We start from the raw sequence: 15596 nt of genomic DNA on the forward strand, positions 1-15596 counted from the left end.
GCTCTAATTTATGTGTAAAGACTTTGGGGTGAGAACTGATTTTCAGTAGAGAGCTTTGATTTGAGGTTTTCATTTTGGAGAAAAAAAAGTTGGTTCGGATATAACTTCAGCCTTTGTCATCATAAAGGTCTGTTGTCTCAATAATCAGGTTTTTGCTTCTATAGAGGGGGTGGTGGCAGTGAACTATACACTTTGTCCTCAGTTCCCAGAAAGTTCACTTCCTTTGTGATTTGTTCACAGGGTGGCATGTATGTGTTTCAACTCTTTGACTACTATGCAGCTAGCGGTGTATGCCTCTTGTGGGTTGCATTCTTTGAATGTATTGCTATTTCCTGGGTATTTGGTGAGTACAGAATCTTAACTGTTGTCTTAAATGTACTTAAATGTCACTCTCCCCAGCGGGCAGGCCAAGGGAAGGGATTACTTCATGGTATAATGAGAGCCTTCAGAATTCAAGAATTCTACCTGGTGCCTGCTTACTATTAGCAAAAAAAAAAAAAAAAATCAGGATGTTGTAGGAGTTTAGCTTATTGCTCTTGGGTGCTGTGACTCTTAGCTATTCCAGATATTGAAAGGCAACTTGGGGTGAAGGGCCCAAACTACTTTTACCATTCCTTGGTAGAAAGAAAGGCTATGTAAGAGGCTACCAAGGCAAAGACTGAACTTGTGTGTGAAGGGATGAAGCATTAGAAAGTGGTATGAGCAGGTTATGAAGACTAGGCCCCTTCGATGTAGCCGCATACTTATTCAAATGAAGTTGCCGTTTTTCATAATGTTACTCATGCTTCTCTGAAGAGAATAGTAGTCATAGGGGTATAGACGTACCCTAGCAGCCTTCAATCCCATGAATTAATGAGTCAGACACAGGCTAGTGATTTGTGGCTGTTAAGGCTCGGTCACATGTTTTCTTCTTCCCATAACTCATGAGTATAGTGGACTTTGCCTTAAAAAAATGAGTGAGAAAAAGTTAGTGTCCTCTTACCTAAGGTTATTTTATTTGTTATTCAGTTGCTTCAGCTGGGTCTGACTCTGTGAGCCCATTTGGGGTTTTCTTGGCAAAGATATTTGAGCTATTTGCTATTTCCTTCTCCAGCTCATTTTACAGATGAGGAAACTGAGGCAAACAGGGTTTAGTGATTTGTCTGGGGTCACAGAGCTAATAAGTGCCTGAGGCCAGGTTTGAACTCAGGAAGAGTTCCTGACTCCAGGCCTGGAGTTATATCCACTGCACCACCTAGCAGCCATTTATTTACCTTACTTTATTTACCCAATGCATTTCTTCCCCATTAGAGTGTAAGTTCTTTAACAACAAGGCCCTTTTTTGCCTTCCTTTGTGTCTTCAATATCTAGCACATGTTAAGTGGCCTATCATGTGTTAAGTGCTATTTAATAAATGCTTGTTGATTGATTGACAACATATCTCTTCCAGGTGCTGATCGTCTTTACGATCGCATTGAGGAGATGATTGGATATAGACCTAGCCCCTGGATGAAATGGAGCTGGTGTGCCATCACACCCATTCTTTGTGTTGTAAGTTTAGAGCTTCCTAACCTATAGTACCCCTTTCTCCAAAGGTTTCTATTGCATTAAGTCGAGGGCCTGCTGGTAATCTCTAAGAAGTTTGCCTTGGAAACATCAATCTCAGTAAAAGCCACTTCTGTAAGTCACCAGGTCCACTCTGCCATGTCTAAAATGGCATTCAATAATAGTGCACATTTTTATAGAAGCTTAAGCTTTGCAAAGAATTTTGCCTTTATTGTCTCAGCTGATCCTCACAGCCACTTTGTGGAGTGGGTATTGTTATTATCCCCATGCTTAGATGAGAAAAACTGAGGCAGGCAGAGGTTAAATGCCTTGCCCAGGGTCACAGAGCTATTAAGAGTCTGAGGCAGGATTTTAACTTGGTTCTGTGAGCTGGAAAAGGAAATGGCAAACCACCCCAGTACCTTTGCCAAGAAAACCCCATATAGGGCAGCTATGTGGCACAGTAGATAGAGCACTGGCCCTGGAGTCAGGAGGACCTGAGTTTAAACACAGCCTTAGACACTTACTACTATCTCTGTGACCCTGGGCAAGTCATTGAACCATGAGAGAGAGAGAGAGAGAGAGAGAGAGAAGAAAACCCTAAATCGGGGGGGGGCGTGAATTGGGGATACAATTGAAACAACTGAATAACAACTATCCGGACTCCAGGTCTAACTTTAATTCTCTATCCACTACAACACCCAACTTCCCCAACACCCTCCATTGTTCTAGAGCTGGCTGTGGTATGAGTAAACTTGGCATACCTTTGCCCCCTATTTCAATGGGATTAGGTATAATACCTTCTCCTCCCATCCTGATTTTGGTGCACTGAAAGTGAAGCCCACAGAAAGAGAGGCAAGCTATTTTTGCCAGTCATCTTGGAAGGGCAAATTTGTATTCAGGTGAATGTCTCTCTGTCTGTCATGTTTATGGACCTTTCTGCTCAGTCAACCATGGAGTTCCTTCAGAGTCCCCAGCCAGGAGGGACTCATATCAAATATTGGCTTCATCTTACCTGAAAACAAACACTTGCCTTTGAAAATATTGGTAAGGGGAGCAAACATTTGCTTTCCAGTTCTCTGCTCATATTTGAAGAGCCGTTTGCTGAAATTTTTATTAAATGTGGAAAAGACACACAAAGAGATAAGATGGTAGAAGTTAGCAGCCAGCTATTATATTGTCCCCTTTATATCTAGGTGTTATCTAAAGACCATGTCCACAACAAAAATTATGAGCCTGTAAGGAGACCTTTGGTTACCATACAACCGTTCACTCACTGATGGATGGCCTTAGGGTTAGAGGTGAACCTTAGGCTCCAACACACCCTCCAATTATTCTCCACGGACCACTGTCCATGGTCCAGCCAACCTGGCCTTTCTATTCCTTGTGTACAGCACTATTTTACCTCCCATCTCCAGGGCTCTTGCGCTACCTCTCCCCTAAGCCTAGATTATACTCCTTCCTTACCCCCACCTTTTACAATCCCTAGACAGCTAAGTGGTGCAGTGGGTAGAGTACTGGGCTCCCTATCTATACCTTCAAAACTGCTCAAGTGCCATTTTCTCCATGAAGCATGTTCTGATTCCCAACTAAGATGCTAGTGACAACCCTACCAAAACTCTTTATATTTACTTCAGGTGGATTTTGTGTGTACCTAAAAATGTACCCTCTTCTGTCTCATTCTTCTCCAGTCGAAAGTGTGTGTACCTAAAAATGTATACTGTTCTCCAGAAATTAAGTAGGTGATCATTAAAGTTGTTTCTAGCTCTAGCTTGTCACATATCTATAAATACTTTGATCCTTTTTAGTGCCCCCCCTTTTAATGTCACAGACTCTTCTGGCTATCTAGTGAAGCTAGGGTCCCTTTCTCAGAATAAATTTTTAAATACACAAAATCAAATACACAGAATTACCCAGGAAACTAATTGTATTGAAATATAGTTATCAAGATGTTTTTAAAAAGCACCTAGATTCTAGGTTAAGAACCCTTGCCTTAAATGATCTTTGTATCTTTGATGAGGGCTGTCCCTATACTAAGCCACCTTGCGTCCTCCCTCTATGACTTAGTTGGAAGCTTTAAATCAATCAGCAAACACCTATAATGTGACCAGTGGGTACCAGGCATTGTGCCAACCTAATTTCAAGAGTTGCTGTGATCAAAAGAATTTGTGACTTCCTTGCTAGTTCATGAGCCTCTGAACTTAACTAGGTTCTTCTGTGGGTGACAGGGGTACAGTCTGTCACCAAGCCCACACTCGGAACCTTTCTAGTTGAAAAGATTCTGGAAGACCTTGTACCCTACTAGAACAGCCCTCAACAAACCAGGATCATCTCCACACTCCAGCAAAGCATGGCAGGCCTGAGACTCTAAGAAACCTACAGGGAAAAGTATTTGTTGGTTTAGAATAGCAGCTACTAACTTTGTGTTCATTTGATCTGAGACCCATTCTGTAGAAGGTTCTCCAATGGTCTCCTTAATCTAGCCCTTGAGAAAGCAATCAGCACCAATGGCTTGAAGTGCTAAGAAAATCCCATGACTAGTTTTGATGGTTTACAATGGTTCATCGATGTTCTGATCACTAGATTTTCTTGCATATTTTTTTCTTGACAAGGAATGGGGCTCAGAATCAGGAAGACAATCTGTTTGAGCCTCATCCCTGCCATATACTACCCGGGTGGTCCAAGTCAAATCCCTTAACCTCCATCACATTGCCCCTGACCATACTCTCTGATTATCAAGCATTAGAGGAGGAGCCAATAGGCTCTGATAGAGGAATTTTCCTCACCTGAGAGAGTTCCCAACACCAATGAGATCGCCGGTCTAGTTTTTTAAAAATAGCTTTGTTTTGAAGCACCAGCAATGCTACTAGTCATCATTTCTTTCAGTTTGAGGCTTTGCTATCCAGAATTTGGGACATTAGATTAAATAATCATTACCAAATATCGCCTTCAGCCAAGTCACTTTAATCTGTCTCTGACTCAGTTTCCTCATCTGCCAAATGAGGTCCTTTCGATAAAAATAATGATAGGCAGCACGTTTCTAGTGCTTTAAGGTTTACAGAGTGCTTTCCAAATATTATTTCATTTGCTCCTCCCAACAACTCTGAGAAGTAGGTGCTTTATTATCCCTATTTTATAGATGGGAAAACTGAGGCATACAGAAGAATTGCCTTGCCAAGGGTGATGTAATGTGTAATTATGAGAATGAATTTGAGCTCAGGTCTTTGTGACTCTGGATCTAGCACTCTATGCACTGTGCCACCTAGCTGCCTGTGATCTCTTTTTGTTTTATTTTATTTTATTTTTTATTTTTTTGGAGGGGAGAAGGGAAGGCAATTGGGGTTAAGTGACTTGCCCAAGGTCACACAGCTAGTAAGTGTGTCAAGTGTCTGAGGCTGAATTTGAACTCAGGTCCTCCTGACTCCAGGGCCAGTGCTGTACTCACTGTGCCACCTAGATGCCCCCAGGATTCTCTTTTTGAACATGATCAGACAAAGGTAGCAGGAACTGATTGAAGTTCAATAGGGTACTTGGTCAAATGGGGCACAAATCTATTAACTGGAACCTTGAATGTGTTCTGTCCTACCATCTGCTCATGGCCCTTTAAATCCTTCAGTGGTGGGGACGGATTGACATCGAGTCATCCACGTTTCTCTCATTAGATCTCTTGGTAGCCAGGAATGCAGTGTTGTAGCTTTTGGGCCAAATCTACCATCTTGGCCTGAGCCAAACACATCATATTCTGACCCTTCAAATGATTGAGATTCTATGTGTCTGGCTCAGAAGCTGTCCCTAGAGTCCCAATGAATCAGAATAGTCATCTTAGGCTTTCTGCTCCTGAGGATCAGAAGTTGGTAAGGACATTAGTGATTTCATCTCTAAAATGAGGAGACGTGTCCTTTCTAAACCTATTTATTATCTGTTTTCTTTATAAAATCTTAAGAAGAAGATGAAAAAAAAGTTCAGTGAAACTTAGCATTGTCTTACAAAAGTAGTGTTCCCATCAATCCACATGTCCTCCAACTTTGACTATTCCCATATTTTATTATCTCTGTTATTCATTTGAACCTGATTTCACCTGAGGACCAGAGGGGAACTGGTCCATAGATTTACTTGGGATTTCCTCCAGTCCCATCCATATTTCTCCCCAATCAGGCCCAACCAGGAACCTTATCCTTAAGAGTCAGGAGTCACCCTAGGCCAAGCATCCTCTAAGAATAGTACTGAGTCCCATACCTACCCTGAGACAACTTTATGACAGCCAAAGATATGGGGCCCAAGGGGAACTTGTTTTTAAAATATTTTGGTATCTATTTCAGTACAATTGGTTTTCCTGTGACTTCATCTGTATTGTACTTTGTGTATTTGAAAACATGATTCTGAGGAGTCCATAGGATTCACCAGACTGCCAGAAGGGGCCATGATACAAAAAAGATTAAGAGCCAGAGACTTAAGGGATGGTCTTGGTGACCACAGTCACCTAGAGATATCCCTGTTAAAACTCATCTCCATAATGCTTCTACTCTTCCACAGGGATGCTTCATCTTCTCTTTGGTTGAACATACACCACTGACCTACAACAAAGAGTATGTCTACCCTGAATGGGCCATTGGCCTAGGCTGGTGCTTGGCCCTCTCTTCCATGTTATGCATCCCCTTAATGGTGGTTATTCGGATTGCCCAGTCAAGTGGATCACTCATTGAGGTAAGAGCTCTGAGGGGAGCAGGAGGGCTTCCATTTCTGAAGCAGGGAGTCATCCCTACAAAACCCTATACCTGGACCCTACAAATGGACCCCAAACTCCTGAGTAAGAGGTCTTGCTCTATGCCCAAGGGTAAAATTAGAGGTTCAAAGGAAGAGTTATTTGAGGGAAGAGAACACTGGACTAAGAGACCTTGGTTCTAGTCTTGGCTTTGCTTTTAACTAGCTGTGTGACCCTGCAGACCTCCAGACCCCGAGGACCAAGTTCTTATGAGTCTGCAATAAAGTAATGGCAGCCCTTTCTTTCTTGTTATTCTTGTTCTCTCTAATTCCCACTTGGCCCAGTGAGAGGAAGTGCTAGTCTTTTGAGCCATGCCAGCATCAGGCTGTGCACTCCCTGCCCTTTCTGATTTCTCTGGCAGCCCCTTTGCTTCTTGCCTTCCTCAGGAGGTTTCTTAACAATCACTGGGGCTCCAGTGTCTGGTGAAAGTGGGACCCCTGCTAGAAACAAAATGGAACATGTCTTTTCTTAAAAGTCTCCCTAACATTTAAGCTTGGTCAGCCTCCAAGGTCTTAGGGTTTATTCTCCATTGTTGCTTTAGGCAGAGCTGGGACATATACTTTGGCTCAGGCTCTCCAGTCCCTCTTGTGATATCTCTTTCATTAGAGTTTGGAAAGCAGCTTACAGTAGCGGTTTTCTTGTGCCGGGAAGCATGGGGCACGGAGCATGGGGTTTGGAGCATGGGGGCATGAAGCCAGTAGGCTAGGGATTGGCTTTGAGACAAAGTATGGGGCAGTTTGTCATCTGCCAGCCAAGTAGCTGCTCTTTACATCCAAAGGAGAAGAGAGGGAGGAAGTGGGAAGGGAAGGTGTGAACTGGAGAAAGATAAGAGACCAGTTTACAGTTCACACTCCATTGAATGGCCGTGAGAAATTTTGTTTAGCTCAGCTATTTTAGGATACAGTTGAACTCTCCAGCTCACTCCCTCCTACTACTAGTGATATAACCATGAACAAATGATTTCCTTTTCTGTGTCTCAGTTTTTCCTTCTGCAAAATGGAAATGATAGTACTTTTACAATATACCTTAAAGTGGGTTGGTTGTGAGGATAGCATCTTGTTAATCTTAAGGTGTTTTAGAAATGTAAGTTGTTATTATTCCTAAGAATTTAAAATAATTCTTAGGGTCATAGGTTTAGAGCTAGAAGGATCTTCAAACAGTCCAATGCCTTCATTTTCCTGAAAGAGAAACTGAGGCTCAGATGAAGTCACATAAATAATTCTTAGAATCATAGGTTTAGAGCTAGAAGGATCTTTAAACAGTCCAATGCCTTCATTTTCCTGAAAGGGGAACTGAGGCTCAGATGAAGTCACATGGGTAATAAGTGGTAATTTGGAAGCTAAACCCAGGTCTTCTTACTTAGATCCAATCATCTTGCTGCTGATTTGGCACTAATAGAATCTCTGAGAAAGCACCCTGCCCTGGATTTGCAAACATCTTCCAACATTGACTTAGGTGATTCTATGAGCTTCTTGAATTGTTCTGGCTACCCAAGCTGTAGATCAGATAAGCTGGAGCCAGGCTGTGAGGGGCCTTGAATGCCAGGCAAAGGATGCTGAACTTTATTGTCTAGGTAATTAGGTAATTAGTAGTCACGGAAGGTTTCTTTCTTTCTTTCTTTTCTTTTCTTTCTTTCTTTCTTTCTTTCTTTCTTTCTTTCTTTCTTTCTTTCTTTCTTTCTTTCTTTCTTTCTTTCTTTCTTCCTCTCTCCCTTCCTCCCTCCCTTCTTCTTTCTTTCTTCCTTTCTTCCTTCCTTCCTTCTTCTTCCTTCCTTCCTTCCTTCCTTCTTTCTTTCTTTCTTCCTTTCTTTCTTTTTGAAGTTTTCGTGAAAGGGCTGGAAGGGAGGCCTAGTGGACATGGAGCCTCCATAGTTGCCATGACTTAGTCAAGTTGGGGGTGAGGGTAGCCCTTCAAACAAAGGCCTCAGTTGGTCTTGTTCACTTTTCTAATGCATCTGCCTTTCTGTCATGTCTTCTCTTAGAGGTTAAAGGCAGCAACTGTCCCCAAGCATGTACATCGGTGGCACCATGAGCCTGAGGGGTCCACACCGTTCTGTTCCAGAGACAACTCGAATGGCGACCTCGTGAAACCCACCCATATCATTGTGGAGACCATGATGTGAGCTCTCTCTGTGAGAGGAGAAACCTGCTTTAACTGCCGTTTACTAACCTTAGATTCTCATAGTACCAGGTTTACAGAGCTTTATATTTGCACTAGGATTGGATTTTTTTTTGTTTTTTTTTTCCTTGTTTGTTTTTTCATTCTCACAGAGAAAGTTATTTTTCATGTGTGCGCACGTGTGTGTGTGTTGTATTTTTTTTAAAGACTATTTTATAAAGTAACCACATGCAGATGTCTCCAAGGAGACTGAGCTTTCATATCAAATTAGATGTATTACAGGAATTTATTAATTTTTTTTATACCTAGCTATGATTATACACCTTTACCACTTGAATTGATCTTCTTGCCAGCAATATATTCAGTTTCTAAAGCAATCTCCAGGTGCTGGTGTGGATGGGTCATGCACAAGAGCTCTAGGGTAAACTTTGTCCCAAAGAGCAAAAAGAAATGCTATTCTGAGCATTTCAAAGGTGTAGTACCTTTTGAATGTGGTTCAGGGAAGAACAAAAATGACAGGTGGAGAGGACCTAGGCAGCCCACCATGTTGGCCACTGTTGGCCAAGGCCACATTGGCCAAGGCCACATCAGAAAGAGTGAAGGAGGCATTGGGAGTGAAGCCAATAAAAGGTTGGATGTTGGAGCTTCATTACCCTTGTATTTGTAGCTGAGGAGAGAGAGGCTCACACACACAAAATATGACTAAGTGTGAAACAGGAGACCTCCAACTCCCACAAAATCAACAAAGGAAATGAACTTGTCTTGGAGTTCGCAGCAGAAATACTATCACTGAAGACTTTCTAAGAGTAATAAGAGCCTCAGTTTCAGGTAATTCTTTTTGAATAAAGTCAAAAAAGGAATCATAACCTAGACTTTTGGAAATTTTAATTAATAAAAAATGTGCCCTATAGTCTCAAAGAATTGAATTGAATACAATAATCATGCTTTAAAATTAGAAACCATTAAAGGCATTGTAGCCCTCTGATATTTACTGTAACTCACCAGTAGCAAAGATTTTCCCCCAACTTGAGTTTTGCTTAGACGCCATTTTGCTAAATTGGCTCCTGCTTCCGTCCCAATAGTTAGACTCCCTAGCCTTCCTGGCTAGGCTAGGGATAAAGGATGGCAAGTTGTGGGGATTAGGACTCTTGGTGGGCTTCTGTTGCAATTGTCAGGCTGACCCATTTATAATTTTGGGGCCATTCTAGGATTGCTCATCCATATTCAGCGTTGACCTTCAAATGATTGGCTTTCTTCTAGTGTGCTCAGGTTTCAGGAAGCCCTAAGGAAGAGGAGGGGTGATCTTTGCTGAATTATTAGGAACCACCTTGCCTCTTGAAGGGTTTTGTCTCAGCTACAGGGTCCATTATCTGCTTCCATGCCATCACATTTTTTGTTAGTGGTGGTTTTTTTAAATTTGTTTTTACGTTTTTTTTTTTTTTAATGGAAACATACCTGGTTCTTGACATTCCTAAAAAATCACAAATCTCTAACCCACCATTATGGTGTGGCTTTCCTAAACCAAACCATGTATTTGATGAGTTACATAGATACAGGGATGAAGGAGGAGAGTGCAAGTGGACCAAAGAAAGTATGAGATGTATTTGGGACCTGCCTTGAATTGGGGAGTTCTGAGTGGAACTTGAGGATATGACAGTCACTAAAAACCAGTGTGCTGTTACTCTTTCTAGCCTTTCCCAGTCTTATCTTGTCACTATCCTCTTTCCACCTCCAAGTATTTGTTTAAAAGATATAGAAGCCTCCCAGCTGAGTCTGTAACTAAGTCTTCTTGGAGTTAGGAGAAGGGGCAGGCAGCGGCCTTATGCCCCAGAAATTAGTGAGACTTAGGTGGAGTCACTTCCTTACCACCTCACTGTTTGGATTGTCCATTGAAAACCCACCCAAATCCAGCCATAACCAAATAGGGAGATAGCAATGTGTTGTGTGACTCAGTCTTCTAAGCAGCCAGTGCTAAATGAATCTTTTCTGAGAAGTAGCTTCCTGGTTTGCCTGTATCCCTGACCCTACCCAGTCCCAGAGAAAAGGGGGATTTCCATGTCATGGGAATAATCATGGTCCATTTCACAGCTACAGGATAGGACTTGGGAGCAGGTGTCCAGCCTAAATTCTCATCCAAAAATGAAAGTCCTTGGCAGCCTTAGGTAGACGCCACAGTAGCAAAACGCTAATTTTTATGATGCTAGATGTGTTGTTTAGACAAACACTACATAGCAACAGACAGTGGATGGAAGGAAGTAGGAGAGGGGGAAAGGGAAGAACTGAAGGGTGGGAGAATGAAAAAAAAGTTGATGTATTAAGATTTTTAGTGGGGCCAATATCCCCAAGACAATATTTCCCCAACCCCCTACAGGGTGAATAATTATGCTCCACTATGAACCAGAGGAGATGGTACTACACCTTTAAAATCACCACTAAGGAGACACCAGCCCCATTTCTAACTTGAACTGTGCCATTCAAATCAATTGCTTCCAAGTTCAGAGTATATTACCAAAAAAAAAAAATTCTTAAGTGTCACACACATATGCAATGACCTCATTGTATGAAGTGAAGTGTATGAAGTGAAGTGTTTTTGTTTTTGTTTCTGTTTTCCTGGGATAAGGTACTCTGGCCCTGGTAGTAGAGTTCGGCCTGGCTTAGAGACAAGGCTGGATTCTCAGAAAGCAGGATCTCACTAAGAAAACCTGCCCTCCATCCCTGACTCCAGATGCAGAGAGCTGTTTGGAGCATGTCCTGATGCAGGGGTGCTCGAGGCAGGAGGGCAGTGCTTTTCAAATACTTTTATCTGTTCTAAATGTAACGCATTAAAAATTCACCTGCCCCCCAAAATGATATTCTGCCAAATGTAACTTATAATCCAAACTCTTTAACAATTCTACTATGTTTATATTTTTCTGGGTATTTATGATTGTAAATGTATCCCCTTCTCCCCACACCCCAGTTTCCTTTGTAGAAATGTAACCTATTTGTTGTATGGAACTTTAGTGAACTTAACCATTCATCATGATTGGGGATGGGTGAATCAACTGCAAAAAATACCCCTTCTGCTATCCCCTTTCACCCCCAAGCCAGAGCCGAACCTGGCAAGTTACTACTTTCGATCATCCTGGTCAGGAAGTAGAAACATGGAGTGAAAAATGGCGGTGTTCTGAGCCCTTCCTAAATTCATACATTCTGCGACTGGCTTGAGGAAGGTCTCATCTTTCAAGATCCTCAGGCCAGCCATTTTTCTAGACCAAAGATTTCTAGACAAAGCTCTCAGCCGTCAACTAGAAGGTTGGCTACTCCCACTGATGACATTTTCGGAAGCATTGGTGTTTCACCCATCATCAAACATAATCTCTCTTATGACTATTCTGTCTGTATAGAACATGACTCCATGGATAGTATGTGTAATAATGGTCAACTTTTATATATTCATTTATCTATATAAATCAAACTTTTAATTAGCATTTTGATGAGTCTGGTCCTACTCTGTCTAAGTATGTGAGATGCAGGCCATCTGGATATCGAGGGGCCCAGATGTGGTTGAAACACCATTTTTCATGGAACACAAGTCAAAGGAATGCACTGCCTTCACCATTTTTCCTCCCTAGGGAGATGTCTCAGGTTGTGAGATCTTGAAGGGCAGGAAGAGAATAATTGGTGGGGAGAGAGAAAAAAAAAAGAAACCTTTGGAAATCAAAGGACAGTCCCTGGGATAAATCTTAGCTGGAATGAACTTGATCAAATGAGATGAGTAGCTTTTTCTTCAGAAAGGGTCCAAAGATTCATAGAATGTTCCAGCTGTGAGGGACTTTGAAAATGATCTGGTCCAAGCCCTCATTCTGCAGATGAGAGAACTGAGGTTCGGAGATGGGAAGTGACTTGCCCAATGTCCTACATCAAGTTAGTTCTAGACTCAGGCCTAGAACTTGGGTCTCCTGTCTCCTATTTCCTAGTTCAGGGCTTTTTTTCCCCCACCACTCTACCTCTGTCCCCATGGTAATGATGCTTGGTCTTGATCTGAAATCAAAACTCCTATGGAACAGCACAACTCTCCTATCTCATTAGTATTGCTTATCACCAAATGCTATTCAAAACTGGATAGAGATGAATTGAATTAGTTGAAAAAATTGTAGGTAAATGTCTTTTAAAATCTTTGGAAGGGCTCTTAAGAACACAGAACATTAAAGCTAAAAGGGACCTGAGAACATAAAATGTTAGTGCTAGAAGGAGTGTTAGAACAGAGAACATTAGAGCTAGAAGGAACCTTAGAACAGAGAATATTCATATAGAGAAGATTAGAACTGAAAAAAAAAAACCCTTTAGATCTTATAATGCCAGAGCTGAATGTGACGTCAGAGAACATCTTTATGGAAGAGATTTATAAAGGAGGAAGGCAGGCAGAACTCCTGACTACATCTATAATACTTTAATAATTACTAGTACTCCTAAAAATCAGAAGTTATGTCCCTCTTCCTCACATTTCCTTCTTTGACATTTAGAGTGAGGCAAAGACAGTGAAATCCCGCCCAGCTCACAGAATAGACTTCTCATCCACCAAGATGAGATGTCTGTCAAGATGGGAGTTGAATTAAGTGGACTATTTCTTATTTTATGGAGAGGGTGGCAAGCAGAGGGGGAAGAAGTTTGCTTCTGATTGGCTGAGGAGCCTGGCAAACCCCAGAGATGGTAGTGTAGTATACCTATTAGGAGAGGTAAGCCTTCGAGAACTGTCAGTAGATTCTGATCTAATGTTGGGGATCTACCGATTCTAGAGGTTCCCTCCAGCTTGGCAAGTGTTGTGATGGTTTCTTCTTGAATCTGGGATCTATTATTCCACTTTTACTCTATGGCTACTCATTCACTTCCACAAATCCTTCCAGTCATTGTAACTAAAGTGCCCAGGTAATTAATCATCTTTTGAAAAAATTGGAGTAAGCAGCATACTCGACTAAGATCCAAATAACAGCCCCAGTGACAAGAAAAAAACAAGGAAGGTTAAAATAATAATAACTTTCAAAAAGCCTGACAAAGATTTGAAGAAAAGGTTGGCATTTGAGGGTGATGACTGAAAAGTTGAGAGGTTGGCTCTCCTTCAGCCTTTCCCTTTTATTTGTTTTGATATGAGGTGCTGATTATAATCTACCCAGCTCTATATGTGTGGACCTGTCCATCATTCAAATTCATTGCCCGCTAGAAAAAGCTGTACAACTGCCAGATTTCTCTGCAGACTCTAGGATCACTTCTCTGATGTTCTATGTGGCTTTGTTTGATGGGACCCCTTCCCATGCTTTCTTTACCCCTTCTTGAACTCTGCTCCTTCCTTCTCCCATTGGACTCCAGCCTCAGGCTCCCTATTTTGCCCCACAGCCTCCCCACCCCTAGTGATCCCTTCACCCTCAGCTCCTACATATCCCTTACCCTTCTTAAGGCAACAAATCTAAACTGGCAAGTTGTATTGCTCTGAGCATTCTCTTCAGTGCTAGTGGGTCTATGCCCACCTACCTTTGCCCTCAAGGCTCTCTTTTTCGTCTCTGTGTTTTTAAGATGTCATGGACCCATTAAGGGTCATGGAAGACAGAATGGGAACACAGAGGCAGAGCTTTTGAAACAAACCCCAACCAGCATCTCCAGGTGTACCTTTAATTGTGAGCAAGGAAAAGCCCACCTAGTAAGGATTAAAATACTTTCTCCACTGGACATTCATCATTTAGCAAGGATCAGACTCAGGACAGAGAAGGCCCCCCAGAGTGGGGACCCAAGGCACAAAGCAAGCATGAAATTAAACTGACTTAGATCTCTTAGCATGTGACCAGGTTTTAGGAAATCTCAACTTTGGAATCAGATTCTGTGTGGGTGTTGTAAATAATTTTGTGTCTGACAAAAAGTAAAAAAAATAAAAACAGAAAGAAAAAATGGATTAAAAATATTCAAATCTTGGAGGATTTGGGGGCCAATCAGAGACAGAGAATGGAGGGCCCTGAGGGCAGAAAACTACAAGAGACCCCAAAAGGTGACTTTCCTGGGTGCTGGAGTCAGCCAGGCCAAGTCCTCCCTGGAAAGCATGTTTCAATTGGAAGCTGTTCTTCATTGTTGCATTGTGAATGTTACCACCGATGCTTCCAGAGTTTTGCGACATCAGATGTGACATCTCGTCTATGTATTTGGCTTTTAAAAAAAATGTGGGTTCCTTTAAAAAAAATCATAGCAACTGTGACTATATGATTAGCACATTGGAAAGTGGGGATCTTCCTATTTCCTCCTTTCAAATGCAAATCTGTCGGGATAATCTGAACTTTTTTAAAACTTTAAAGATATTTTTAAGACATTTTCAGCTTTTTTTAAATTAAAAAATATCCACAAGAGACTGTTCCGAACAGGAATATTTGTATTTGAACAAGATTTTCGGCATGTAATTCAGTCTTGCAGTATACAAGCTTTGTGTATAAACGTTTGATGATATGAATCTCTGTTTGTACTTGGCAGGTTTTTTTCTGTTTTGCTTTTTAGATAATATGTATATCAATATTTTTAAGTCATCTTTGCTTTTGTTTTTTTTAGAGAAGTTTGTAATCACCTTATAACAGATAAAAATAAACCTTTCCTTTATAAATCCAATGAATCTTACAGTTATTGTTTAAAAAAATGATACAGCCTACTTTCACTGAAAATCAGATTGTTCATAAGATAGTTTATAACTCAGAGCTATAACTAGGACAGGTAACTGGGGCTTTGCTCTAAGATCCCAGCATTTAGAGGATATCCACAGCATCTTCAGCCTTTCCTACTTATTTGTTTGATGTGAGGGCATACTTTCTTCCCTTAGAGGTGGCAGTCTGGGTGAGATTACCCTCTCCCCCTCCTCCTCTCCTGCCCTTCCATTTCTCCCATTGCAATGCCTAGCTGTAAAAATTCCTAGTTAAGGCTCTGGCTTTTTCACAGAATCATCTAGAGAGGCAGCATGAAGTTCTGTAGCAAAGAGATTTTGGAATCAGAAGAGTAATCCTACCTTAGTCACTTAACTGACTGGGTGACTCATTTAATACCTACTATGTGCCACCACCAGGAAAGCCCCTCCCTGCCCCCCCCCAAAGGAGAAAAAGTCAACCTCCTCAGGTCTCAGTTTCCTCTTCTGTATGAGTCTTAGGACTAGACTCCTTCAAAGGATCCTTCCAGCTATAAAATTCCT

At 41.6% G+C, this 15596-nt stretch overlaps 1 protein-coding gene across 1 annotated transcript in view; it reads left to right on the forward strand.

Annotated features, from left to right (window-relative positions):
- The window catches only part of SLC6A6 (solute carrier family 6 member 6), a gene marked incomplete at its 5' end in the record, with an annotated part of 58515 nt that extends 43490 nt beyond the window's left edge, over window positions 1-15025 (forward strand). The window contains 4 exon segments of the mRNA XM_036737443.1: window positions 241-343; window positions 1430-1530; window positions 6058-6228; window positions 8268-15025. Of these exon segments, the coding sequence (XP_036593338.1) occupies window positions 241-343; window positions 1430-1530; window positions 6058-6228; window positions 8268-8408 (516 nt within the window).
- Between the last annotated feature and the right edge of the window lie 571 nt (window positions 15026-15596).

The sequence above is a fragment of the Trichosurus vulpecula genome, chromosome 9, assembly GCF_011100635.1.
Source record: "Trichosurus vulpecula isolate mTriVul1 chromosome 9, mTriVul1.pri, whole genome shotgun sequence".
Classification (NCBI taxonomy): domain Eukaryota; kingdom Metazoa; phylum Chordata; class Mammalia; order Diprotodontia; family Phalangeridae; genus Trichosurus; species Trichosurus vulpecula.